Source organism: Micropterus salmoides, unplaced genomic scaffold (assembly GCF_014851395.1).
Source record: "Micropterus salmoides isolate LMB-PRFRI ecotype aquatic unplaced genomic scaffold, ASM1485139v1 Ms_hic_scaffold_9, whole genome shotgun sequence".
NCBI lineage: Eukaryota > Metazoa > Chordata > Actinopteri > Centrarchiformes > Centrarchidae > Micropterus > Micropterus salmoides.
The window spans coordinates 6,651,461-6,676,755 of record NW_024044681.1 but is presented as its reverse complement, the minus strand read 5'-3'; the positions used below and the strand labels follow the sequence as shown (position 1 = coordinate 6,676,755).

Genomic DNA, 25,295 nt, shown 5'->3' with positions numbered 1-25,295 from the left:
TGTTGAAACATGGCTGTTGGGTAAACACTCAGAGCTACCTGGGAAGCTCCTGATTTCTCACTGAGCTCACTGAGGCACATGATGAGGCTTGAGAAGTGTGGTGACTCTCCGGACACTCTGACCAAATAGACTTGGTAGGGATGTGTCCAGATCCTGTCTGTGCGCATGATGGTGCAGTGTACATCTGTTCCCGTCGTGTGTGGTCTGAGTGTTGTTTCTTGGAAGCCTCCAGCGTTGGTTAGTATGAAAGGGTTGGTGGCCCAGGAATGCAGATGGTTGGCTGGTGCCAGGGCCAGGGCCCACTATCCTTTATGGGGATTCAACAGATTCATCGGCAAGAGATGCTGCATAGGGAAGAAGCCAAGGAGTTTAACCACAAAGCTGGTGAAACAGGAGGATAACTCCTTGAGGTAACTTATCCTAATGGATAAGGCCATGATCAGGGCAGAGCCCAGCTTTATGCTCCTTTCTGCTGCTCTGCAATGGGGCGATATTGTGCTTTCCTCCTCCACTGGGCTTCAATTCTCCATTGTGCCTTTCCTATCCATCTCCCTAAGTGTCTGACTCAAAGAGCCATTTCAATGAGGTTGAACAATCTCTGTGAATGTGAGATTGGGTAGGATGAGAGAGATGTGATACAGCTGGCCTTTTATTTCTCCACTCCACGCAACTAGTACTTCAACCCACTCTTGTAGGACGTTATGTGTTGATGGACGTTTGGCAGAAGTTTTTGAAGTTTTTCCTGTTACGGCGAGGGCAGCGTCTTTGCTTGCTGTGGTGCTGACATTGCATGTCATGTAGCACCAATGATGCTTCATTGGTATTGGATTTATGTGCACAGTGGAGATGATGACCAAAGTGGGAAGGTCCAAAGACTGGATGTTTGCTGGTAGGATACTTGGCAGGGTTTGATGGTGGGCCAGGGCTCTCAGCCTGTTCTGAACTGCTGCTCGTCTTGCCCCATAATTTTTCTTTCACGACTTCTGCTTCCGTTGGTATCAAATACTGTGGACTAAAGCAAGGATTATACTTTCCGTGTCCACGAGTACATGAGGTTCCACTAGGGTCTGCTTGACGAAAGAATTGTCATCAGAGGGGTACGCGTAGGGTCTGTGCGGACGTCCGCGTACCTCACGTTTTTTGTGACCACACGGACCTGGTGCCACTAGCGCTACCAGGGCACCAACCGATCTACTGAGCATGTGTGGAACATGTCCGCCAAGCTGACTGCAGAAAGTAGTATAAACAGAAGTAGTCCGCATCTGTGGGGTCCACAGCTGTCCGTGTCCGCTCCCGAGTATATTCGAGGCTTAAAGAAGTAAAAAAATACAGCAAGGACGAAACAAGCACTTTCTTTGTCAGAGTCAGTTGAAGCAGACACAAAGGTGTCTGAACACAGCCAGGCCATTTTAATGGTCATGTGTAATACAATCAAAACAAAACTATAAATAAATAAAGATTAAACCACATTCCTCATAATTTCATCAGGTTGGATAGTGCTAATTCTATGCTTTACTCATATCTTCTAAGTTTGGAAAAATAATAAATTTGTGAAGCACCTTTTAATTTTGGTTTTGAGAGGCACTGTAAAAATAAACTTTACTTACTTTAAACTGTGTAAGACATGATCACATGGAGTGTTTGGGAAATAATAGCAGAGAGATTACATCACCTATTACTGAGCTGCTTACCATGCTGACATGTGATGGTGTCATGTGAACAGTGAAAGAAAAAGATTATATATAATATCTGAAGGCAGGCGAAGCCTGCAGAACATTTCTGCCTACATAGGAATTAGCACTAACTTACCAATTATCTGCAGAGGGTAAATGGATTTTGATGATTTGGGGTTTCGGATGTGACTCAACAGGTATTTATTATTTAAAGACTTTATCATTTTTTTCATTGTTACTAACAGCAAGATATTAATTGTTGTAAATGCTTTTCTGAGATGTCCGATGCATCTCAGGCCAACATAACTGTTGCATTGGGGTTACTGGAAAGAGTGATGCTTTCCACTCTGACTACAGTACCATGCTGTATATTCTTGTTCATTAATGTCATCATGTTATTCACCTTGAGAAGTAAACCAGTGTTTTGTGAGACCTCTCGTTACATTCTTCTGTATAACCTCCTTTTTGCAGACACTGTGCAGATGGCAATGAGCCAATTACTGTACATACTGTCTATTTGTAGAATAATCCTGACTTATCCTGTCTGTGGTCTTCTTGTGATGTTTGCCAATCTAACAAATGAAATCTCTCCTCTGACACTGGTGGTGATGTCTGTGGAGAGATATGTTGCTGTGTGCTACCCACTGAGGCACGCTGCCATCATCACTGTCAGAAACACATGGGTGGCCGTCGTTGTGGTTTGGACCTTTTGTTCACTAAATATTTTCATTCGAGTTGTTTTACTGTTAGATTTTCCATTTGCAGACCTAGAGAGTCTGCTGATGAAAGACATTTGTAGTACACTTGTCATGTTTCTTGGGAAAAGATCTGCTGATTATGACAAAGCCTACACTTGTTTTCTGTTTGTATTAGCCGGTGTGGCAATCATTTCCTCCTATATTGGTGTGATGATAGCAGCCAGGTCGGCCTCCACAGACAAAGCTTCAGTCCGTAAGGCCCGTAACACACTGCTGCTGCATCTGGTGCAGCTGGGCCTCAGTCTCTCCTCAACTGTGCACAACTCATTTATTGTAGTTCTCGCAAAGCTTTTAACAGGGGTTATATTTGTGCGTATACGGATTGTTCTGTACGTGTGTTTTTTCCTCCTCCCCAGGTGTCTGAGTGCCCTCATCTATGGCCTCAGAGACCAGACCATCAGACCCGTCCTTGTGTACCATCTTTGTTGTCGACGGAAACTCTCGTCCCAGTCGAGGCTGAATTCCCACCCTAAGAAGCATGAAATGAATTAACCTGTCTGTATGTTTCTTAACCCTTAGGCACCTCCTCAAATGTTGCACCCTCTGGACACCATTATTTTCTCTAAAATAAATAGTAGGGGGATGGGGCTTTGGTGGTAATTAGAGTCTTGGATATGTCAAAGATTACCAACAAAATTGAATTGATTGCATTAGTATTTTTTATGTAGTGTTAGATTTAAAATTTTGCACCCTCTGGACACCTTCATGGCAAAAATGTACATGTACATAAAAATTGCTGTAAAATTCTTATACATCAATATATTTTTTCTTTTTTTCCATAAATCACTTAAACTCATACTGTCATCTGACTGACCTTCATACGTCAGCATTTATGATAGAACAAGAAACAAACTAATTTTCCTATCTGTTGTTTTGTCAGTAATTTGTAGTAACTCAGGTTTAACTCACATTAATTTGTAAAGATTTAAAATTTGTTCACATAGCTTTAATTTTACAAATATATAGGAGCAAATACAGTAGACACATTCATTTTGACAGACAAAAAAAAATTTGTATGAGGTAGGTGGATTTGCTATATACAATATGAACAGTGATATTTGTGTTTAAAGAGAGAAATTGAATTACAGCAATGAAAAATAGCCACAGGATGATTGTACAGGGATTTCAGGCCATTTGTGGGAGAGCAGATACATTTTTAACAGATATTTTGGCAATTGATGAATGTTTCTAATACAGGGAGGAAAATACAAGACAAGCCTACAACATCTTGAATTGATATTTTTAATTTGTATGTTAAAACCCCTCCCAAGGCAGGCTGGAGAGGATGCTTTTCTTTTTTGTTTTACATGAATTTCCAATGTGATCAATCTGATTGCTCACTTTTAATAAAATTTAAAGTCAACAGAAATTAAACAATTAATTAAATTGTTTCTGTATTAATCAGTGGTGAACAGTTACACTACATTTACTAACTTACTGTACTGAAGTACAAATGTAGTACCTGTACTTTATTTTCTTTACATGCCACTCCACATCTGATCATTTCATAATAAAATTAAACATTAGCTGCAGTCTGATACAAACTCGTTCAAAATGAGCTCCACCTCAACAGCTGTAAAATCCTGCTTCTACATGAATGCATGAGGAATAATGACGAGTTACAGAATATAAACAACCGTCAGCGCCTGTAGAAGCAGCAGCCGGTAGCTCCTTTAAAACTTCACTATGCTTTTTGTTTTTCATCTGATTTTTTTGGCTTTATTGCTGAAACACGTGTTACATCTGATAGAACAGTCCTACAGTCACTGGAAAAGGAAGACGGGACCAGGCTGTCGTTTACATTTTCCCAGACGCAAATTCAAAAGATTCCTCGTGTCTCTATACATAAATATACTGTATAGTTTTATTTTGCTTGTGTTGTTTAATGACAAATAAACAACCTTGTACCGTGTATCAGGGGACATTTTTTCTTTTCTACTTTAAGTACATTTTTATACTTGAATTATCTTACTTAAGTAACATTTTCAATGCAGTATATTTACTTGTAACAGAGTACCTTTACAGTGTGGTATTAGTACTTTTACTACAGACTGAGAGACTGGAGTCTCTATGTAGGCTGTGCACTGTACAGTAGACAAACTGGGAGATATGGCATACGATAAAAACATTTCACATCATTCAATATCGGTAATTATCAGGATAAATGTCAAATGATTATTTTTTTGAAGTTTTAAGGCTGATTTTTGCTACTAAGTGAAAGTTAATGTGGTTTTAAACTTTCCCTTCTGGTCAGAACAAACAGTGGATCACTTCACAAATCTGAGGCAGAACTATTCTGATAAAATCAACAAATATGATTATTAAATCTTTTCTTCAGTCCCTTTTACTCAACAAAATAAATATCTTGATAGAAAAATTAAGTACTAATTAATTTGTGATTGAGATTAATTAAATCTTGATGATATATGAAAATTGAAAATGAAAATTATATTGCGATAATTATCATTATTGTTTTATTGCCCAGGCCTGGCACAAACAAGTGAAAAATACAAAACTTAATTAAAACATACAAGACCAAGATGTACAATTCAAGGGAAACGACTGCAAAACAACATCACAGTGATTCTTCATAACATTTCTAAAATGGGTAAGTGACTCGAGTTTGGTTTGAAGTTTGTTCCATAAATATGGAGCGAAGGAACCGAAAGCAGTACCAAACTGTGGAGACTGCTGTGATCTTGTCTTTATATTTATTTCTCTGGCGTAATCAGGCATGAAATATAGAGGGATAGTTTTAAAAAAAAAAGGTGCTAAAGAAATAAAAGAGAGAGAGAGGTCACATGATGATATAAAATACAATGATGTGTTCTTTCCCACTGGTATTAATCTTTTTACACAGTCTATGGTACAAACACCACATAAGCTTAATGCCAGCAGGCTCCAGCGCAGCGTACTCGCAACGTCATGACGCATGACGTATGAAAAAGCGTCATGACGGTTGCTGGTGGTCAGTTTTCCCTCCTCGTTGACGAAGCTATCCGGCTAATGCCGATGTTTACCTACAGATACTTTCATCGTTCAACATTTTTGGACTCCGTAGCTTAGCTATAGTAGGAGAAAGGCCGATAAAGAAACCGGACACCCACAGCAACGTTGTTAACGGTAAGTGTTCGGTAAAAAAAAAAAACAATCGTTCTTTGTCTGTGTTGCTTTTTGTTTTGCTAACGTTAAGTAGTTAGCGGGGAGAGCTAGCTGGCTAACATTAGCTTGACGCACGTAACGTTAACGCATATAACGTTAACCAGCAACTGTCCGTAAAACGGTAAATATCTAACAGTTGGGCGCGTTTATGTTGATTTAAAAGCTCACCCTGCTAATTAACTAACTAACGATAGTCCTCTTGTTCATGTCGTTGTCTGTGCGGTTAGCTTGAAGAGCTAGTTAGCATGTTAGCTGAGCGGAAGCAGATGCTACGGGCATGTCACTGTGTTAGCAGTCTTTGCGGGTTGGAACTGGTCCTGTCTGGCTCCGACTAGTTAGGAGACGGACTTGTTTTCCAGCTAGTTTAAACTCAGTCCACTAGCAGGCGGCGGCAGTAGCGTTGTATTCTGGATTAACCGTATTCTAACTAAAAGCAGAGCCCCCACGTGGAGCCGGACGTCAGAGCCCAGACTGGGGGTCGGCTTGTCTTCAGCAGTAACGTCAGCGGTACTTTGTGCCTCCGGGGATCAGGGGATAAAACTTAATCACGAAACGATGTTGTGTTTATCTTGCCAGACTTCCCCCTGACTCAGTAACCATAACACAGCTGCACGTGAACTTGGCCCACAGGTCCGGGCAGGTGTTTGACGGCGGGATAGCTCTGCTGCAGGAAAATAAAGTCTGTGTTGAATACTTTCCTGTTTTTTGTACAGGGTGAAGGTGTAGTCCTCCCGTGGAGTGCCGCTGAGATAGAGACAAAGTGGGGATTATTGTAGATGGTAGCAGGAAGTCTTCCTGATTAATTCAGGGCTGCACAATTTATTAAAATATTATTGAATTGAAATATGCCCAACTGCAATATCCACATCTCTTGATGAAGGTAAAATGTGTAACAAAATAGTATTATAATAAAGTACTGTGTTGCTGCAGAGACACGCCTGCACATCCTGATCTGCAGATGTAGGAAAACACTTTTAGACCCCAACAGATGTCACACAATCATGATGGTCAATGTTTGGTTTTTTTTCAGTGATAATTATGATATAAAATGATCATTCATAGTAATTGTAAAATGTCATTTTATAATAATAAAAATAATAATAAAATGCAACATATTGTGCATCCCTAAATTTAGGTGCACCCAAATCTTTCACCGCACCTTTAGTGCCATGACAGCCTTCTGTCATTTCCAATCAATACACATTGATGAGTTCTGTAAGTGGCTGTCAACACTGCAGGTTAATGTTTGTCTTTATTTGAGTCACAGCACAAAACAAAACAATGGCCAAAACATTATTATTAGTACAACAAAACTCAACAGGTGTTGATGTTGAAAGTGCTCGGCAGAGAGAGTCAACACAGTGGAACATGGAAACCCCACCGCCAGCTGGTGTTTTGGAGGTGACGCCAACGCACAAGTATAAATGCGAGGGTACCTGCGTTGTCAACGCCATAGGTATCTGCGGCAAGTCACCGCAGGAGTATAAATCAGCGCCCCTCTGCTTTTGATTGGCTCTTCCCTTCTCTCAAATGTTAGATGCACCATTTTTTTTTTTTGTCGCCCTCTGGAGCTCTGTAATCAGAGGGTCGGTCGGTGGCTTCACTCAGGAGGCCGATATATCATCCTCACTGACAGCAGCTCCAATGTAACAGTGTTAAATACATATAGTTATACTGTAGAGAATAATGCAGCTGAATGACGTCTGACAACCTGAACGTCGCTCTCGCTTAAACACCAACCACTCTGAAACGGCAGAACCCAAAGTATGTTTCTGTTTCAGTCATTAATAAAGCTTCCATCTGAAACATGTTACCGCTGAGAGAACATGGAGATTCTGCAGGACTTCTCTTTGCTTTCATATCTGCATTAAATACCCTGCTCTCTAAATGTCGGCGTCAGCAGCTGAAAAACCGGTCAGCCGCTCGATCACTCGTGGCTTTGTCATTTGACTGAGTTTCATTTCCATCAAGGAGACGTAATCTGTAAGATTTAAATTCTGTCTCCCACTGAGGCCTCATAACCAGGGGCCGGTTACACAAAAAACCTCAAGTTAAGATTTTCCTTAAAGTCTGTTACGGTCTCCTTTAAAATAAATTCGGTTGCGCAAAACACTCTATCTATTAAGGTTTCACTTAAGTATTTGAGGTTTTCTCCTTATCTTGGTCTTATACTTAAGGATTCCCTTAAGTGTGTTAAACCGTTGCACAAAGGACCTCAGCAACCAAACTAAGGAAAAGAATTTAAGGTACCTCTGGCTTTATCTTAACCGCAACACGGTTGAGTTTATGGCGAATAAATGAAGAAAATTCACACATCCTGAGAAGAGTGTTCTGCGACCGGGAGAATCCAACGGATCCACTAAACAACGAGCAAAACAAGAAGGCTGTCAAATGTATCAGTAGCTAGCAACACGGTCTAGTTTAAATCTGTAGCGTACAGAAAGTTATTCTCAGCAGTTGTATTGGATTCCCTTTTATAATTGCTGATCTATTTTTTTGGCAAGAAAAGAGAAGTTGTCATACTTATTTTGGATCTCCTGGATGAACCTCTTCACAACTCGACTCCTTGAATTAATTTTCAAAGCGTTTTCCTTCCACATTTGTTTTCTGTTTACTGTTATTTGGGGATCAAATGTACTTTTTAATGTTTTTATGAAAATCCTCCAGCTGCACGATATTTTCCTCCTCTGACCAATTTGGTTTTCTTGTCGTCTTTTCTTTCCAACTTTGTACGGTGACAGTGGGTCAAGTACTGGTGCAGGCAAACAGTCTCCATGGTAACAGTAGAATTTCACTACTGTAAATTCTGCATCAGTGCAGCAAACAACTTAATGCTTTTCCTTAACTAAGGAAACATTTAAGAGGAAATTTCTTAGCTAAGGAGAAATTAAGACTTAAGAAAATAACTCAAGTTTTTTTTGTGCATCCGGCCGAAGGTTTTTAAGTCCTCCGCTGTTTATAATCTGATTTTTGGAACGCTGCTGCCGAACATGCAGAGCGGAGACGTTGCTATGGGAATGCAGCTATTTAAACACGTTTTATATTCCTGTTTGTCTCCATACAGAAGACTTATGCTGTCCTGCTAGCAGGGCAAGATGTTCAACAAGTCATTTGTTACTCCCTTCGGCGGAGGGACGGGGGGGTTTGGCACCTCATCGACCTTTGGACAGCAAAGTAAGTCATTTTATTTATTTAAACTCAAGTCAGACGTACAATAGTTCAAGCACAGAGCTGATTCTTACAGATGAGCTTAGGAAGTAGTTTTCTCCTTGTCTGTTATGTTCTCTGACTCCCGGACGTTTAAAGGTAGTCTGGAGAGTCCGACACTGATTTAGATTTCACATAATGATCAACATTATGAGAATAACTGACTTTATTATTCTCCTTCGCACCTAAATTAATTATCTGAATATCCTATAATTGAAGGTTTTCCTCCAGGAAACTGTTTATAAACCACCAAGATCAAAACAATCACAGACGCATGACCTGGTAATCAAACAGTTCAGTCCAGAAGTGAGTTCATATTGTCATTAGAGCTGCAGAGACTAGTCGGGGCAGAAGAAAATTAATCCATTTTAATTGTTTAGTTTTTGTTTTTTTTTAAGCAAAGATGTGAAGAATTAGCTGGTTACTTCTTCTTAAATGTGAGAAACTGCTGCTATTAAATGAAGAGTCTTTGGGTTTTGGACTGTTAGTTGGACCAAAGAAGCAATTTGAAGACGTCACTTTGTGTTCTGGAAAATTGTGATGAGCATTTCTCACAATTACTTGACATTTTATTCACTAAACGATTAGTCGATTAATCGTGACAGTAATCGGCAGATTAGTCTAATGAAAGTAATCGTTAGTTGCAGCCCTAATTGTCATTAATCCGTATAAACATTTTGGAGATGAGCCAGCATGAGAGGAAATATCCTACCGTCGTGTGTTTTAATCTGTTGTTGTGATGTAGAAGTTTGGTTTGATCATTCAGCCCTAAAATAAACAAACTAAACATGTTGATTGTCTTGGTCTGGTAGGTTGTTAGTGAAATGCTAACATTTATTTAATTAAAATTTTTATAATAACACACACGTTAAAGTGTCATTTACTTTTATTTTTTCAACACAGTACTATTGTAAATATCACTTTATTTACACACAAACACAACTTTTACTGTTTTATTTCCTAATCTAATAAAATGTATGAAATTAATTGTCCTTATGTACTTTATATGTAGCTTTGGCAATATTGTTGCTATACATTTCTGCCAGTAAAGCTAATTTGAATATGAATTTGAAATGCATTGTGGGAGAGAGTCTCCAGTTTATTTTATTCCTGGTGATTGAAGCAGATGGTTTTTAACGCATCAGTCTGTTTCATAGCGGCCTCTCCTCACATGAACTCTGTGACTGCAGCTGCAGGTTTTGGGACGACGGGAGGCTTTGGGACGTCTGCGTTCGGGACCACCAGCAACGCTGGAGGACTTTTTGGTTCCACACAGAATAAACCTGGTTTGTCAGCTCTTGTCTCATTCGCTCTTGTTAGACAAAAAGCAATTGGCTGCTGAGTGTCTCAGTCCCGCACACGTGAGCGCTGCCTGTCTGAAGAGACGACTGAATCCACTCTGCAATGAGGCTTCTGTTCTTTATTCAACAACAAGTTGTTCCTTTTAAAGACAGTTTATATCCATGCATAAAAATGTGGATCGACAGTAGTCAAGAAGATTCATAAATAAATACTTTGCTCTTATCTGTCCTCCTTTCTTTCCTCCAGGTCTGTTTGGGTCGAGTACATTCAGCCAGCCGGCCACGCCCTCCACCAACACCGGCTTCGGTTTTGGTGCGGCGAGCGGCACTTCCACCAGCCTGTTCGGCAGCACTGCAACGGGCACCACCGGCGGGCTCTTCTCCCAGCAGAACAATGCTTTCGGTGCCAACAAACCCACCTCTTTTGGAAGTGAGAACCCTCCGTAGTTCTGTTGTTGGTGTCTTGTGAATGCAGGGTACCCGCAGGGTACGGCTTTAAAAAAAGTCTTTAATATTCTAAAAATAAGGCCTTTAAAAATATTACATTTCGTTTACGAAAGCCTTAAATTTTGGAAATTGTTTGAATTCTCACCTGATTTTTCTGAAAATTTCCTTCATTCTGGAGACGTTTAAATGGGAAAACTCCCAGACCCCCCATTTATATAAGCACTGAATATTCCATCAAAATAGTGTTGAAATACCTTCTTGTCTTGTTCTCGTGAACCCAATATTGTGCAATAAGTGTATCGTCACACCCCTAATCTGAACCCCTGAACCGCTTTTCAATACAAAGTGACGTCCTTGATTAATTTTATCTTATCAAAGCACAAACACACCCCAAAAAGCTGTAGTGTGTTAAATATGAATATATTAATTTCTGTAATTTGGTATATAGTAATTTTTCTTGGGCTTAAACTTCATACAGATTTTCCATTATACGGCAGTGAAGTTGGCATTACATTTCATCCTAGGTGGTATTTAAAAGGTCTTAAAGTCTTGAATTTAACTTGGAGGATCCTGGGGGGGGGGGTACCCTGTGTATGGTTGATTAGATCAGTAATGAAAACCTGCTTCAGAAAACAGCTGACTGTTATTAAAGGGTAATTTCAGAATTTTAAAACCAGTATTTTAGTGTTGAAATGACTCGTAGGTAGAAAGAGTTTTGAATCTGACAGCATCGTGGAAAGGATCATCACGAAGGACTCGCTCTGAAATCTCGTGAGAGGCGAGTTGCTGCAGGAAGACGCCGGTGGAAACGAGGGAGAGGAGTTTTTACTCCTCTCCCTCGTTTCCACCGGCGTCTTTGTTTTGTGAGACTTCAGGGATCTACTGCAGGAATTCCAAAACTTATTGTACCCGCACTAAAATATGTGAGCTCCAGGTCTAAACGACTGTAATTACCCTTTAAGTTACAACTTGATCTGAAACCAAAAAGAAGAAGGTACCATGGATATAAAGCAAAGTTGTGCTAATTTAAGAAGCATAAAATGACAGCACACACGCAGCATCTTCATTTTATTCCTAATGAGCAGCGCTTCAGTTCAATGTCCGCACTGCTCAGTCCAGCTGTCACTTTGATTTGTTTATCTAATGAAACATCTGAACGGCCTGAAGAAGTCTCCCTCCCACCGTGTCCTCCAGGCTTTGGGACGAGCACCAGCAGTGGCGGGCTGTTCGGGGCGACCAACACCACCTCCAACCCGTTCGGCGGAACAACCTCCCTGTTTGGAGGCTCTGGGTTCTCCGCCGCACAGCAGCCGGGAACAACCGTCAAATTCAACGTGAGTATTTTAATCAGGCCCCATCCACACTAGAATCAGAACAGACCATCTGCTTTGTGTTTAGACCGGCACGGCCAGTGCACGTGAACGACCACCAGATGACGATTTTCAGCCGTTTTAATACAGACGGCGATCAACTCTGACTGATACGCAGCTAAAACGCTGCTGTGGACGGAGATCGTGTTCGTTTTGATTCTCCGCTTTTAAACTAAAGCGGCGTCGTGTGAACGGGGCCTTTAAATGAGTCAACAAGCCGTGGAAATGACAAAATGAAGCATTTAACCCTGAAAACACCAGAGTATGTTTGTTCATACTATTTTTTTATTTTTTACCGCCTCCCTTCAGCCTCCTACAGGAAGTGACACAATGGTGAAAGCAGGCGTGACCACGAGCATCAACACGAAGCACCAGTGCATCACGGCCATGAAGGAGTACGAGAACAAATCCCTGGAGGTGAGTTTGTCGGCGAGTTTCTTCTAAAAGTTAAATGAACCGTGTGGAGGTTATTTTGTGTCTGAACACAACTGAGAAACGGGTCATAACTTCAGAAAGAAACAGAACATCAACGCTTTGATTACATAGGAAAAAAAAGAGAAAAACATGAAATTGTAAAAGTGGAATTTCAGAGCAAGAAACGTGCAGCGAGCACCCAGCTAGGAAGAGGGGAGCAGGCAGACTTTCTGGCCCCTGAGGGCCCCTAACATGAGGATTTAGTTGAGGTGAATTAAATTTGTCAGTCAGGTGAGAGGGCGTCCTGCTGTTTGTGTAAACTGGACTGTAGTGTGTTGAAACGTTCTTAAAGGTTTATGACCCGGCTGTAGTTGCGTTCTCTCAGTTTTCCCGCTCGTCCCCCTGCAGGAGTTGAGGCTGGAGGACTACCAGGCGGGCAGGAAGGGCCCGACCAACCCGATGGCTGCGGGGACGGGCAGTTTGTTTGGACCGGCCACGGCCACATCCAGCACCACCACCGGCCTGTTCGGCTCCGCTGCCCCCAACAACACCAGCTTCTCCTTCGGACAGAACAAGAGCACCTTTGGACCTGCAGGTTGGTGGAAAAGAGACAGAAGCTGCTCATCTCCTCACAGATCCAGAGTCGGCTCCAACATCTCAGGGTTCTGTTTAGTTACCAACGTGTTGTAGAAATCATTTTACAGCTAGTGAAGCAACATGCTGCGTGTTCGTCCTCCCTCTCTAGCGGCCGCCGGCAGTTTCGGTACGACGGCAGGCGGCCTGTTCGGCCAGCAGACCCAGCAGCAAGCGGCCAACAGCCTCTTCAAGCCGTTCGGCCAGGCCACCACAACGCAGAGCACCGGCTTCTCCTTCGGCAACACCAACACTATGGGGCAGGCCAACACCAGCAGCATGGTGAGTAAATACGTCCTGTTGTCCTGTTGGGAAAACGGCAGCAAGTTATGAGAAAGAAAACGTGTAAACAAAGAGGAAATACAGCTAAATTATGTCAGATCCAACAGAAGGTGAACTTCAGCGTTAAACTGCTTCGTTGCTGGATTTTTAAAATGCAAGTAAACTGCTAATTCACTAATTGTCACAGAAGTCTTCCTGCTGTCAGACGCCTGACCAGAATGTCAGCCAGTCTGAGTTTTGTGTCACGCCCGTCCTCTCCTGTGCTTCAGGGTTTGTTTGGAAACACTGCAGCGGCTCAGCCGGCGGGCGGGTTGTTCGGCGGCAGTCAGACGAGCGCCGCCACCGGCTTTGGGACCGCCACCGGGCTGTTCGGCCAAACCAACACTGGATTTGGGAACGCCGCCACACAGGTACAGACCGGCTTCAGTTTATCAGGAACAGACAGTAATTACTTCAGTCGCTGTCGGAACAGAACCTTCAGTTTTCAAGTGGAAACGCATAACTCAAACATATCTCCCTTAAAGCGTGCAAACACTCGAGTCACGCTCAGTAGTACATCAGGACAGGTACTAATGAAGCACTGTTGTATTGTTGTAGTTAGTTAACTTTGATTTAGTGAATTAAATTTAAATCATAAACTATTACTTTATGATTTTTATAGGCATCGTTTTATTGATACTGCGTGTGCGTTTGCTTCTTTATTGATTTAAAAAATACAAGAAGAATTAGAATTGAATATTTTAAATGTTCTTACACAGGGTGTCCGAGCGGTCTTAAAGTGTTAAATAAAACAATTTAGCTAAAATTAAGGCCATTAAAAAGTATCTTAGTCTTAATCACCATTTAACAAGGTATTAAATTTTGAAGAAATTTTTTTTTCAATGTGAAAATCCTGTTTGTCCAAAAGTTTGTTTGCTAAAAGTGTAGGTGAACGTTTTTATTTATAATGCGTAGCCAAAAACACTAGACAGGCAGTGAGTAGCCTATTTCACTCTTAAACGCTCCAAAAAATAGATCTGTGTGAACCAGAAAATGATTTATGAATACAACCGACAGATCAATCACAGCCTGGATGGAGCGGGATTTAAAAAAAAAAAAAGCTTGATGTGCTGCAACAAACTTTATAAATGTTGAAGTCAATGTTCTGCATAAACAGTTATGATTATTGACGAGTTAGTAGCCTGATCAAAATCAAGGTTGGAGACTCTCATGTAGCCTGGAGCTTTTTTCTTGCGCAAAGTTAATGAATAAAAAAACTCCAAACTGAAGCAGCTGTAATTTGAATTAATATTATAACCTACTAGTGGTAAGTTATATTCTATTATATTGAATTTAGTAACATAATTAATATATTACTATCGAACTTTTAGTTTACTATGAAATTAACAATATACTTTCAATTTAATGTTGTACTAATCCAGTCATTTAGACTAGTCTCTCCTCCAGGCTGTGCCTGTGCTACTCCGCCTACATTACTTACATTATTCATCACTCAGTTTATTCTCCATCTTTGTTCCCTCCTGGCCTGTTTGAATTTTGTTGTTGATCAAGTGGCCGATGAAAGTTATCACACATCACTGCAGGCAAACTCTAAAACACAAAATTACACTGTTTCACATTATTTGCTGTAATATTGCGTACATAAAAGTCATAGTTTATTTAAGACTGTTGCTTTTCGCAGGAAATCTGACCTTCACATAGAAAACTGTTGGCCCGGACAGGCTGTTATAGGCAACTGAGAAAGTTGGTGAATGCCTCAATTTGTAGGTGGTGTTACAACCTGATGACATCCAGGCAATACATATGTTAGAAAAATATTTAAATTCCTTTTAAAAACTCAAATGTCCCTTTTTAAAGGTGTGTGGCTGATTTTTAATCGGTTACAGCTCAAAGTGGTGCGGCAGGCTTAAAATATGTTGAAAAGGTCTTAAAGGTTTTGAATTTTACTGCAGGATTCCTGTATATACCCTGTTAGAGCAAAGTCACTATATGAACTCTGAGTGACTGAGTTCATTCTCACTTCATCAGATGGAGTCGACGGCCTCAGACAGCCGACCAAGACGTTAACCACACGGTCTCTGCCACCTATTTCCAGGAATAACTGCCTAAAATAACAAACCCAAAATAAATCAGTAATATCTCCTCAACCATTTGGCCTGGTCTCCATTTGAAGGTCAGAAGCTAAGGAATATAAATCCATTGTACATTAACATGTTTATTTTACCCCCGCGACCCTGTACCCAGGATGAGCGGTTGACGATGGATGGATTTTTATTTTACCATTACAGACTACATGGAGATCCAATACAGGAAAAATGATAATTTCATCCTCGCCTGGTTTAAAAAAAAAAAAAAGCTGTATTTTAATGCAATAAACCATCATAAGGTAGATTCTAATACACCTGGAAAACAACTGCAACTGTAAATTTAATAAGAAGAAACTGATATACAACTGTTATTACACAATCTTTCAAAAATATAGCAGGCAAATGTTTTGGCCATATTTACTGTTTAAAGGTTCACTTTTATTGGGAGTTATCTTAAACATTATTTCTCTCCACACAACCATGTTCCAAATAACACAAAGCTTCCAAAACATTGAAATATTGATTTTAAAAACAGTCAATATTCCTGTGACTTTACAGGCCACAAGTTGAGAAGTGTAAGTTTCTTTCTCTTCGTATTGAAAAGATAAATCTATTGCTATCCTGCATGTCTGTGTAGCTCCTATGGGCCGCCAGCAGAGGTCGATAAAGACCGCCTCCGCCAAAGCAAACTCTCCCTCAATCTGACGACAGAAACTAAATTTATCAGCTCAGATGATGATGATAGCGTCACTATCGACCTGCGAGGCAATCTTTAATGACACAAACAAAATCGGTCACCACCACCATCAGGTACCACTTGGTTAACTTAAAGTCCTGTTTGAGTTTCCAACGCAGCTGAAGAGTCAAACACAAACCCCACACCTCCCGCTGATCAGAAGGTCGGTGGTTCAATCCCCGGCTCTGTGTTTTTGGCTTTGAGAGGTCAAAAGAATAGAAGGACACTGAACGGGTGCATTTAAAATAATTAGATTATTATGGAAAAGTTAATTTTCTTCCTGAATTTAATTCAGAAACGTTTGTTTTTAATCTTGACATTTACGGCGCACAGCTCGTGGAAATCAAAACTCCAGTATCTCTTTATTTTCTTTAACAGGTTTCCTGAGCCTTTAATCTCCGTCTGGTTCTGCTGCGCACCTGGACAGATCTTTTTCAGTGCAACTAAATAAATTTCATGGTTATTTGTTTTAAAACAGAACGACCACGAAGCTGTCAGCAAGTTTTATTTCTCTCGTTTTAAAATTCGCTTTGTCCTCTCGTGGCCTGTTCTTAAACATCAGTCAGTGTCGCTCCCTCGTTCGTAAATTAACGTCGTCAGACCCAGAACTTCTTTCACAACTTGTAATCAGCGAGCTCAGCCGCCAGACTGGACTACCGAAGACCCTGAGACCCCCGGAGCATCTGTCACTTACGTCCACCAACGTGACGAGCGGCTGAGTGAATGTCACTGATGTTTCACTGTGTGTTTGTCTTTCACAGCAGAGTCTATTTGGTAGTAAGTCGGCCGGGTTCGGCACCACCACCACCAGCGCCCCGTCCTTTGGCACTGGCACCGGGCTGTTTGGCAACAAGCCCACCCTCACGCTGGGGACCGGAACCAACACCTCCACCTTCGGTACGTCTGCCAGCGTTCAGAGCGGAGCCGGATGGCGTGTTGCTTTATGCCTCAGGCCGTGTTTGCATTTAACTTTCATTATTGGTGAGCGTTTTGTTTGTGGCCTTGTGCAGGTTTTGGTGCAAACCCCGCTGCAGGAAGTCTGTTTGGGAACAAGCCAGCCACTGGAGGACTGGGGACTGGACTGGGAACCAGCTTCGGAGCAGGTACGGGAGGAACCGCGACATCAGAAAGGAATAAATAATGATACAGGGCTAAAAGCGGCGTGTGTATAACAATAACAATAAAATGGAAATGATGATTTATCGAGCAAAAATATCTCTCATTCCCTGGTTCCAGCGTCTCATTTCTAAATGTGTGCTGCTTTTCTTAGTCTATGATTTTAAACTGAATATCTTTTGGGTTTTTGCACCTTTGGTCAAAAACAAGCAGTTTGAATACGTCAGTTTGGCCTTCAGGAGGTTCTGATTAACCTTTTTTTTTTTTTTTACTGTTGTCTGACATTTTATTGACAAATTGATAGTGAAAGTAATCGTTAGTTACGGTCCTAAACCACTTTCACAGACGTCTTTAGACTTTATTTATTATTTATGGACATAAGAAACAGATGCTCGCAGCAATTTCAGACACAATAAAGAAGAAAATGAAAAATGTATAAATGAGCAAACAGGCACGCTCTGGTAAATATTGAGTAGGTGAACAAAAGTGGGCGTTCTTATTTTAAAGAGGTGGTATTATAATAGCCAATCAGAAGCAGAGAAGGGCGGGTCAGCGAGAAGCCGGTAAAAAGCTCTGGTTCAGTTGTATATGTTACCAACCAGTTTGTGTTTCTGAGGGCGTGTCGGAGTAGCCGCTTGGCGTGCGTTATGAGGAGCATTTAGCTTTCGAAAAGGGAAGGAGAAGGAGTTTTCTGTGCAAACCTGTTAGGTTTATAACTCTATAAAGGAGGGGGGAAAAGGCAAAATATGACCCCTGAACACGTGTTCAGACCTTCAGAGCCGCTGCTGAAGACTTTGTTCATGATATTTTACACTTTTTAATTGAGGAACTTATTATTTTAAGTGTGAAACAAAATAGTTAAAACTGAGCTTCACCTCAACAACAGTAAAATTCTGCTATTACATTAATTGATTTGAAACATAGAGAAATGTCTTCACTGTGACCCGGAGGCCAAAGTGACGCCTCCACTGTGTTTGTTTTGTCTAACAGTACAAAGCTCAAAATTATTACATATAAATCAAAATAATTAAAAGGAAAAGCAGCAAACTTTCATTCATGAACCATGAAAAGTTTTTACTTGAAAAAATGTTTTAAACCATCAAAGCTGATAAATTTCACTGTCTAATAAAAGTAAAGTAAAAATCTGACTTTGTAAAGTAACTGAAGCTGTCTGATAAATTTATTGAAGTAAAAAGTACAACATCAGAAGGAGAAAATACTGAAGTACAAATACCTCATTAGTACTTGAGTAAATGTACTTAGTTACTGCCCACCGCTGAGGAAATAAACCTGTCAATTGAGCAGTCGCCTCAAAAACGAGCTGCTGAGAGACCTCACAAATATATTAATGTAACGCTCTGTGTGTTCAGCAGTGGGCACAGGACAGCCGTCTCTGTTTGGGAATAACCAGAACAAACTGGGCACACTGGGAGCGATGGGAACATTCGGCGCGACTGGATTCAACAGCGGGACCAGCAGCCTGGGCTTCGGGGTTCCGCAGCAGCCAGTCGGTGAGCAGCCGGCAGTTTATCACGTGTCCTTTGTATCAGTCTTGACTAAAAACATGTTTTTACTCTGTTTAAAGCAGTTTAAACCTCCTCCTGTGAAATGGGACAGTAATTAAACTACACATAGCCTGTCCTGTATGGAAGTAGCTGACGAGTGAGCCAGATAATCTTTGTAAGACACACGTGCTCAGCAGCGATCGTGCGGTCTAACGGATGTAGACACATCGCCATGTGAGTGCCGAGCACTAACTGTTGGCACCAAAACATCTTTGCTCTAAAGTTACTGAAACGTGAAAGCCGCCAGTTTAACCTGCCTTTTTCTTAACTCCCCGCCAAACCGGTGTGTTTAATTTGCGATGAGATTGTGGCTAACTTTGCAGAGGGGTCACAGCGGAGGGACGCGACAGTGAAGAGCTTGCATCTTGCAGTCTGAGCTGCGTGACGCCGGTGCCGTCTCGCATGGGGCGAGAGAGCCACGGCAGCGTCTCTTTGTTTCCTGGATCTTGGCAAAGAAGGAAAAAGCCACTCGCAGACTCTGAAACGGTGAAAGACCGCATGCTTGCTATTGTGGACGAGGTGCTAAATGACGACAAAATTAAAACTGGCGTCATCCGCTTTTATAAATGTCCCCGTCTGACCTTTCAGCTACTCGCAGGGTTGAAATTCCAGCTACGGATGTTTTCAGGACTCGAGTCCACAGACGGCTGATACTACACAGTTGTGCGTATATGTTCAACTTTTTTATGGCAAATGCTTCCGAGAGGATTCGCTCGGCTTACTGGCGTTAGGAAACGCAGCCGGCGTCTGACAGATGGGGAAATTCCTACTCGAACTTGTTGACATGCAGTCATGCATAACCTCAGGACAGGAGCTTCGCACTAAAGGGAGTGAAGTCAACGCCGCACACCAGTTCCCTGATGTTAAGAAGTTGGGGATCTTTGTGCTCCGTATGTGTGGATCAGCAGCCACGTGTGAATCCAGCTTTTCACGCATGAGCTCCATAAAAAGCGACTGCCGTTGCTCCCTGACTGACAGCTTCTTCCACTGAGACAGTCCTGTCAGCGGCGTTACTGTTTCTTACAAATCTAAGGTGGGATGTTAAAACAGAGAAAGCTGCCGAATCACACGTGTTCTGGGGATTTAAAATGAAGGCATTTCTTATGGTTATCCAAAGAAGGTTAAAGTCGAAGGCAAATGGACTTTGTTGAAGAAGCTAGAAGACGTTTCCTCCCTCGTTGGAGGCAGGGAAACTCAGCTATTTAAGCTCAGTGGGGTCGTTGGTCCGGGTCATCGATACCGCTGGTTTGTTAGTGTTCCTGGTTGTTGTAACGACAGTCGTCACGGTCGTTGGAGCCACCCGTGGCCGAGTCTGAACGACCGTCGTTGGCATCCTCACCTGAGGCCAAGAGGAAATGCTTGGCTGCATTGTAAGTGGTGGCGTAGACCCCCTCCTCTGTTCAACAGCGGCTTGTCAACCCGGGTGTAGATGGCTTCCTGTCTAAAATGTGCACCTGGTGGTCCTGGAGTGTCCTCTGTGCTTCAGATGTAAATAAACTGCAGACTCTTGGCCTGAGGAGTTGGCCCTTCTGTGTTGAGCCATGCGTTTGTGTCGTGGTTGTTTAGGTCTGCGTTGGATCACATACGCTAGATTCTTAGCGTGTATTGATTTAAATTTTGTAATATTTTCTGATGACAGAATGTTAATTCAAAATCGTAACACACAGAATTCAGAAAAATGAAAACAGAATCTTGCAAAAGTTAAATCAGATTTCATTCGGCCCTGACTAAGTGTAGGTGTGTTTTCTCCTCCAGCGCTCACAGATCCGAGTGCGGCGGCCGCTCAGCAGGCCATGATGCAGCAGCAGCTCAGCGGTCTGGCGTACTCGCCGTACGGAGACTCGCCGCTGTTCAGAAACCAGCTGCTGGACCCCAAGAAGAAAGAGGAGGTGAGTGATGCTGCCCGCTGTTTTTTGTTTTTCACCTCGTTTTAGTTGTAAGCCGTCCTCAGTAATGTTTCTAGACTTCATTTGTGTTACACAAAGCAACAGAAAGCTGAATAAAGAAAAGCGCCGCTGAGGCTTCTTAAGATTTAAAGGTTAAAAATAAAGCTCTGAAACGGTTTGTGTATCCAATCACAACTTCTCTGTGTGCTGACAGCGTCTGAAACCAACCAATCCGACGGCCCAGAAGGCTCTGACCACTCCCACACACTACAAGCTGACCCCTCGACCTGCCACCAGAGTCCGCCCCAAAGCGCTGACATCATCAGGGGCCTCCAAGTCGCAGCTCTTTGATGGCCTGGATGACGACGAGCCCTCTCTCACCAACGGAGCCTTCATCCCCAGGTGGTCATCTGATCGCCCGTGCGACAGGATCTGTCTGAGCGCGCGGCCGCAAAGTCTCCTTCTGTGTTGTTAACTGTTGGCGTGTTTGTTTGTTTGTTTTTTTTCACAGAAAGAGCATCAAGAAACTTGTGCTGAAGAACCTGAACAGCAGTCAGTACAGCAGTCCAATCAGCAAAGAGACGGACGACCTCGCCTCGCCTTCAGAGTATCCACAGAACGGACACAGGTCTGAACACGCTCCGCTCTCTCATGGTGGATTAGTTGTCTGATGATGTGGATTCTGGTTTTAATCGGTCCCCCCTTCTGCCCTGTTGTCCTGTGTGCAGTCACGTGGAGGAGGAGGACTCGAGGGAGGTGCCGGGCCCCAGCGGCCAGGCAGACGACGACCCGGAGGTCACCCAGTTCTACGTCAACCCCATCGCCAAGCCGATCCCGCAGGGGCGCACCCAGACCAGCCTGCAGGACACCATCAGCGACCTCAACATGCACAAGCCGGCCCGGAACGGACTGGAGGTCAGGAGTCTGATCTGGATTTGTTCTTGTGTTACGCTGTCGGGTCTGAAAAAGCTCGTAGCTGGAGGCCGTCTGATAAACAGAGGCAGCATTCACACGCCGCACAGGGAGACGACAGCGCTGACATTTATGTTCATATTCTGTTCAGAGTCGAGAAACTCAAACATTGTTTTTGATACAAACACAGAGAAGACGTTGGGTTTTCACACAGCAGATTGTTGTTTTGACGTCCTCGTAAACAAACAGTTTTTCAGCCAAATGAGTTCGTAGTAGTCAGCTGAATGAATGTTTACGTTACTGTCAGATTACGTATTTAATGTTGCAGTGTTTTACTTCTCTACTTTGTTTCATCCTCAGCTGAGCAGCGAGGACATGTCGGGGTCTGTGGGGGAGGAGTCTCTGCAGGAGGAGAGAGGGGAGGAGCAGCAGGAGTCCCAGCAGTCTCCTCACCCAGCAGGTCAGAGACGAACGCTTTCACACCGCGTTCGACCAAAACTGTTAACCTTCAAAGGACAGCTACGTGACGGTGAAAGCAAAGGAAAAGATGAGCGCTACGTTTCAGTCTGGCTGTAAATGTACAGTGCAGGTCACAGCGTGTCCGTCTGACTGTGTTCCAACTGCTGGATAAGCTTTTCGGCTGCTAGTTCAAGCTTGTTGTCATTCATGCGCGAGTACATTTATGAACCAAATGCCGTTTCTGGAGGCCCACGGCGCTCAATACAAGATTACAAGAAACAAACATGTAACTTCACTAGACGAGACGAAAAAGGAACAGATATATATAAAGGTGGAGTGAGCGTGGTTTGGCTGGAGCGTTGTAAAGTGTGTAGTTCAACCCCCATGTGACTCACAGCAGCATCAGAAATAAAAACGGCGGCAGCAGCAGAGGTCTGTAATAATGCTGTTATGTTTTAACATTTATATGATGTAACATTAAATATCTGCGTTTTATTACCACCTGCTTGTTGGGATTGTTACAAATACTTTGCTTTAATAGTACCAAGTAGTCACACAGTGAGAAAAATCCATCTTTACCCTGTTGGTTTTCCAGTCGCACCGTAGCCTCATAAATTGTATTGAGGTGCCAGAAATTCCCATCCCTGAGGTGAAGCGTCGAGAGATCGCTGTACGAATCATTTTAAAGCATAAAGTTGTTGACACAGTTCAGACACTTTTAGCTCAGACTTGTCCCCGAGAGGAAATGTGCACGTTGCAGTAAAAGAAAACGCAAAAACACAAGTACTGACATCAAAGGAAAAATGGGGGAGATCAGTGGACAGAAACGTTGTTGTAGTGGAAAAAGACGTGTTAAGATTTCCTTCACTGGAACTTGAACTTTGTGAGGTCAGAGGTGACTGGTTGTCCTTGACGAGCTGCACAATATCACACCGTGTTTCCTGTTTGCAGGCATCGTTCTGAACCGTGTGGGTTATTACACCATCCCTTCCATGGAGGATCTGGCCGAGATGGTGGATGAAAACGGAGAGTGCGTGGTGGAGAACTTCACTGTCGGCAGGAAAGGTAACGCCCGCCCGCTCGCCACCGCAAATCTAACCTGCCTGATATTTACGCTCTTTGAAACTGACGATTCTTTCTGAGCAGCGTTTTACTCGCACACATAAACACACGTCAGCTCGTTAACAGTAAACATGAGATCAACTTGAGTTTCTCTGCCGCCAGCCTGATCGCTCTGCTCTGATTGGCCCTCACAGGCTACGGCTCCATCTTCTTCCCCGGCGAGGTGAACGTGACGGGACTGAACTTGGACGAGATCGTCCACTTCAGACGCAAAGAGGTCATCGTGTACCCGGACGACAAAAACAAGCCGCCAGAGGGGGAGGGGCTTAACAGGTGAGCGACAGCAGACCAAGTGACGCCAGGAACTCTGAAATGTTTAGTAATAGCTGACCAGTCGTGGGACGGTCTCGGGGAGAAACGGTTGCTTCAACGTGCCCTCGTCATAAATCATCTTTTATTTTTTTTCTGTGTGGTCGCAGGCGAGCCGAAGTGACTCTGGACGGCGTTTGGCCGAACGACAAGACGACCTGCACTCAGATCAGGAGCCCCGAGCGCCTGACTGAGATGAACTACGAGGGGCGGCTGGAGAAAGCCTCGCGCAAACAGGGAGCCCGTTTCCTGGAGTACAGACCTGAGACCGGATCCTGGGTGTTCGAGGTCAGTTACCGCTGCTCGCACAGAGATCTGGTTATAAGTCGGCGTCACCTGAAGTTGTGTTTTTACTTTGAGCGGTGTGACCGACGAAGGTGAGAACGCTGAGAGGCGTTGAGTTATTTCAGTCGTTGGAGCTGGACCAAAACTCACCGTCGTCAGTCGTCGTTGGTTTCAGTTCACGTCGCAGGGAAAGTCCTTTTTAATTGTGTCTTTGTCTGTCAACCTCTGAACACGCCGCCACATGCAGAGACCGCTGGTTGATTCTGTGTTCGACTTTCCAACACAGAAGTGAGAGCTTCCCGTTTGTGAGCTGCAGTGTCGGAAAGTCGAACCTGGAAGACGAAGATCAGGGCAGATAGAAGCCAGTTGCTCGGGTGTAACAGACTCCTCCCCCCTCTCTCTCTCTCTCTCTCAGGTGGCCCATTTCTCCAAATATGGCCTCCAGGACTCTGACGAGGAGGACGACGTCCCGCCCAAAACCGACCCCAAGAAGCTGAAGACGACGATGCCGCTTCCTCCCTCCAGGCTGCAGCAGACGCTCCCTCCCTCCCAGCAGCAGGTGGCGCCACAGGCTCAGGTAGAGCAGCCTGCGCCCATCAACACCCATCATCATCCTCCTCTTCCTCACTGACACACCAGAGGCCATTAAAGGAGCGTTTCACTCAAACTCCTGCTTGAATCCTGCTGTTTGGTGGCAGCAGCTCGTGTTTTATTGGAGTTTCAGTGATTCTTCTGCAGTGACGTCACTTTCTGTCCTTTTGTGACCAACTCGCATATTTTCTACATGTTAGCGTTTTCATGCAGCGTCCTGATTAGAGCTCCACCTTTCAGAGTGAAAGCTGTCCATTTGTGGTTTGGAGCTTCTTCTATTTTTTTTTTTTTTTTTTTTTTAAACCGAATAATCAGTTCTGTATCGATAAATGTAATGTTTTCACAGAGAGCTGAGATTAGAAGCTGTTCAGTTAGAGGATTTAACAGTGAATCAGGGTCAGGATGGCGTCAGCAAACAGACGAGTGAACGCTGGTTAGAGCTGTAAATGAGCCGGACGTCCTCGCAGGGAACGAGCAGAGGTCATATTTTAAGATGCATTCAGGAAAGTGTGTGTAAACTGAGACGGTAGAGAGACAGAGGACACAGATTTAGTCGGTGTGACGTTGATGTTTGAAGCCGGAAACCTTTCATCAGTGAAAGGAAGAAATCCAAAACTTCAACAAGCAGCTGCAACACAGATCTCTGCAGGAGAATCTGCCGAAACTCCGTTCGTGAAAAGGTTTAAAACCGCGGTGAACAATCATTTTGCTGCAGATCCTGCGATGAATTGCAGATTATTTTAACTACTTTCTTCTATAAAATACTGGAACATATCCATCAGTTAGCCAGGACTAAAGTAAATGAAAACCCAAAGAGAATCAGTCAACAGAGAGAAGCAGCAAGTCCTCGCACGGAGCTGGCAGGAAGCACGAAATGTCTTTTGCTTAAATGACTTGAACTAATCAGTTTTGGTGTCTGCAGTTGAAACAGAACCGAACACGTCGGTCACTTCAATCGTGTGTAGGAGAAACTTTAAGCT

At 43.1% G+C, this 25,295-nt stretch overlaps 2 protein-coding genes across 9 annotated transcripts in view; both read left to right on the top strand.

Moving 5' to 3' along the window:
• Positions 1 to 1,951: 1,951 nt before the first annotated feature.
• On the top strand, positions 1,952 to 2,923 carry LOC119895501 (odorant receptor 131-2-like). Its single transcript, XM_038708662.1, has one exon. It carries the CDS (start codon positions 1,952 to 1,954, stop codon positions 2,921 to 2,923), a length of 972 nt encoding a protein of 323 aa, XP_038564590.1.
• A 2,465-nt stretch (positions 2,924 to 5,388) lies between these two features.
• Positions 5,389 to 25,295, top strand: part of nup98 (nucleoporin 98 and 96 precursor) — a 33,922-nt gene continuing 14,015 nt past the window's right edge. Inside the window, exons 1-21 of one of the 8 annotated variants that reach the window (XM_038708848.1) lie at positions 5,389 to 5,554; positions 8,658 to 8,767; positions 9,991 to 10,086; positions 10,349 to 10,531; positions 11,743 to 11,882; positions 12,228 to 12,335; positions 12,741 to 12,927; positions 13,078 to 13,247; positions 13,517 to 13,657; positions 16,835 to 16,967; positions 17,081 to 17,173; positions 18,557 to 18,697; positions 20,507 to 20,640; positions 20,852 to 21,039; positions 21,149 to 21,265; positions 21,366 to 21,552; positions 21,910 to 22,009; positions 22,960 to 23,073; positions 23,265 to 23,403; positions 23,550 to 23,727; positions 24,140 to 24,301. In XM_038708848.1, the coding sequence (XP_038564776.1) occupies positions 8,689 to 8,767; positions 9,991 to 10,086; positions 10,349 to 10,531; positions 11,743 to 11,882; positions 12,228 to 12,335; positions 12,741 to 12,927; positions 13,078 to 13,247; positions 13,517 to 13,657; positions 16,835 to 16,967; positions 17,081 to 17,173; positions 18,557 to 18,697; positions 20,507 to 20,640; positions 20,852 to 21,039; positions 21,149 to 21,265; positions 21,366 to 21,552; positions 21,910 to 22,009; positions 22,960 to 23,073; positions 23,265 to 23,403; positions 23,550 to 23,727; positions 24,140 to 24,301 (2,790 nt within the window). In that variant the 5' untranslated portion in view covers positions 5,389 to 5,554; positions 8,658 to 8,688. Of the gene's footprint in view, positions 5,555 to 8,657; positions 8,768 to 9,957; positions 10,087 to 10,348; positions 10,532 to 11,715; positions 11,883 to 12,227; positions 12,336 to 12,740; positions 12,928 to 13,077; positions 13,248 to 13,516; positions 13,658 to 16,831; positions 16,968 to 17,080; positions 17,174 to 18,556; positions 18,698 to 20,506; positions 20,641 to 20,851; positions 21,040 to 21,148; positions 21,266 to 21,365; positions 21,553 to 21,909; positions 22,010 to 22,959; positions 23,074 to 23,264; positions 23,404 to 23,549; positions 23,728 to 24,139; positions 24,302 to 25,295 lie in introns of all 8 variants that reach the window. The other 7 variants (XM_038708845.1, XM_038708843.1, XM_038708842.1 and 4 more) reach the window with 7 other exon arrangements.

Coding starts and splice junctions, on each gene's coding strand:
- LOC119895501 (XM_038708662.1), top strand. CDS start 1,952: ATGTCCGATGCATCTCAGGCCAACATAACTGTTGCATTGGGGTTACTG.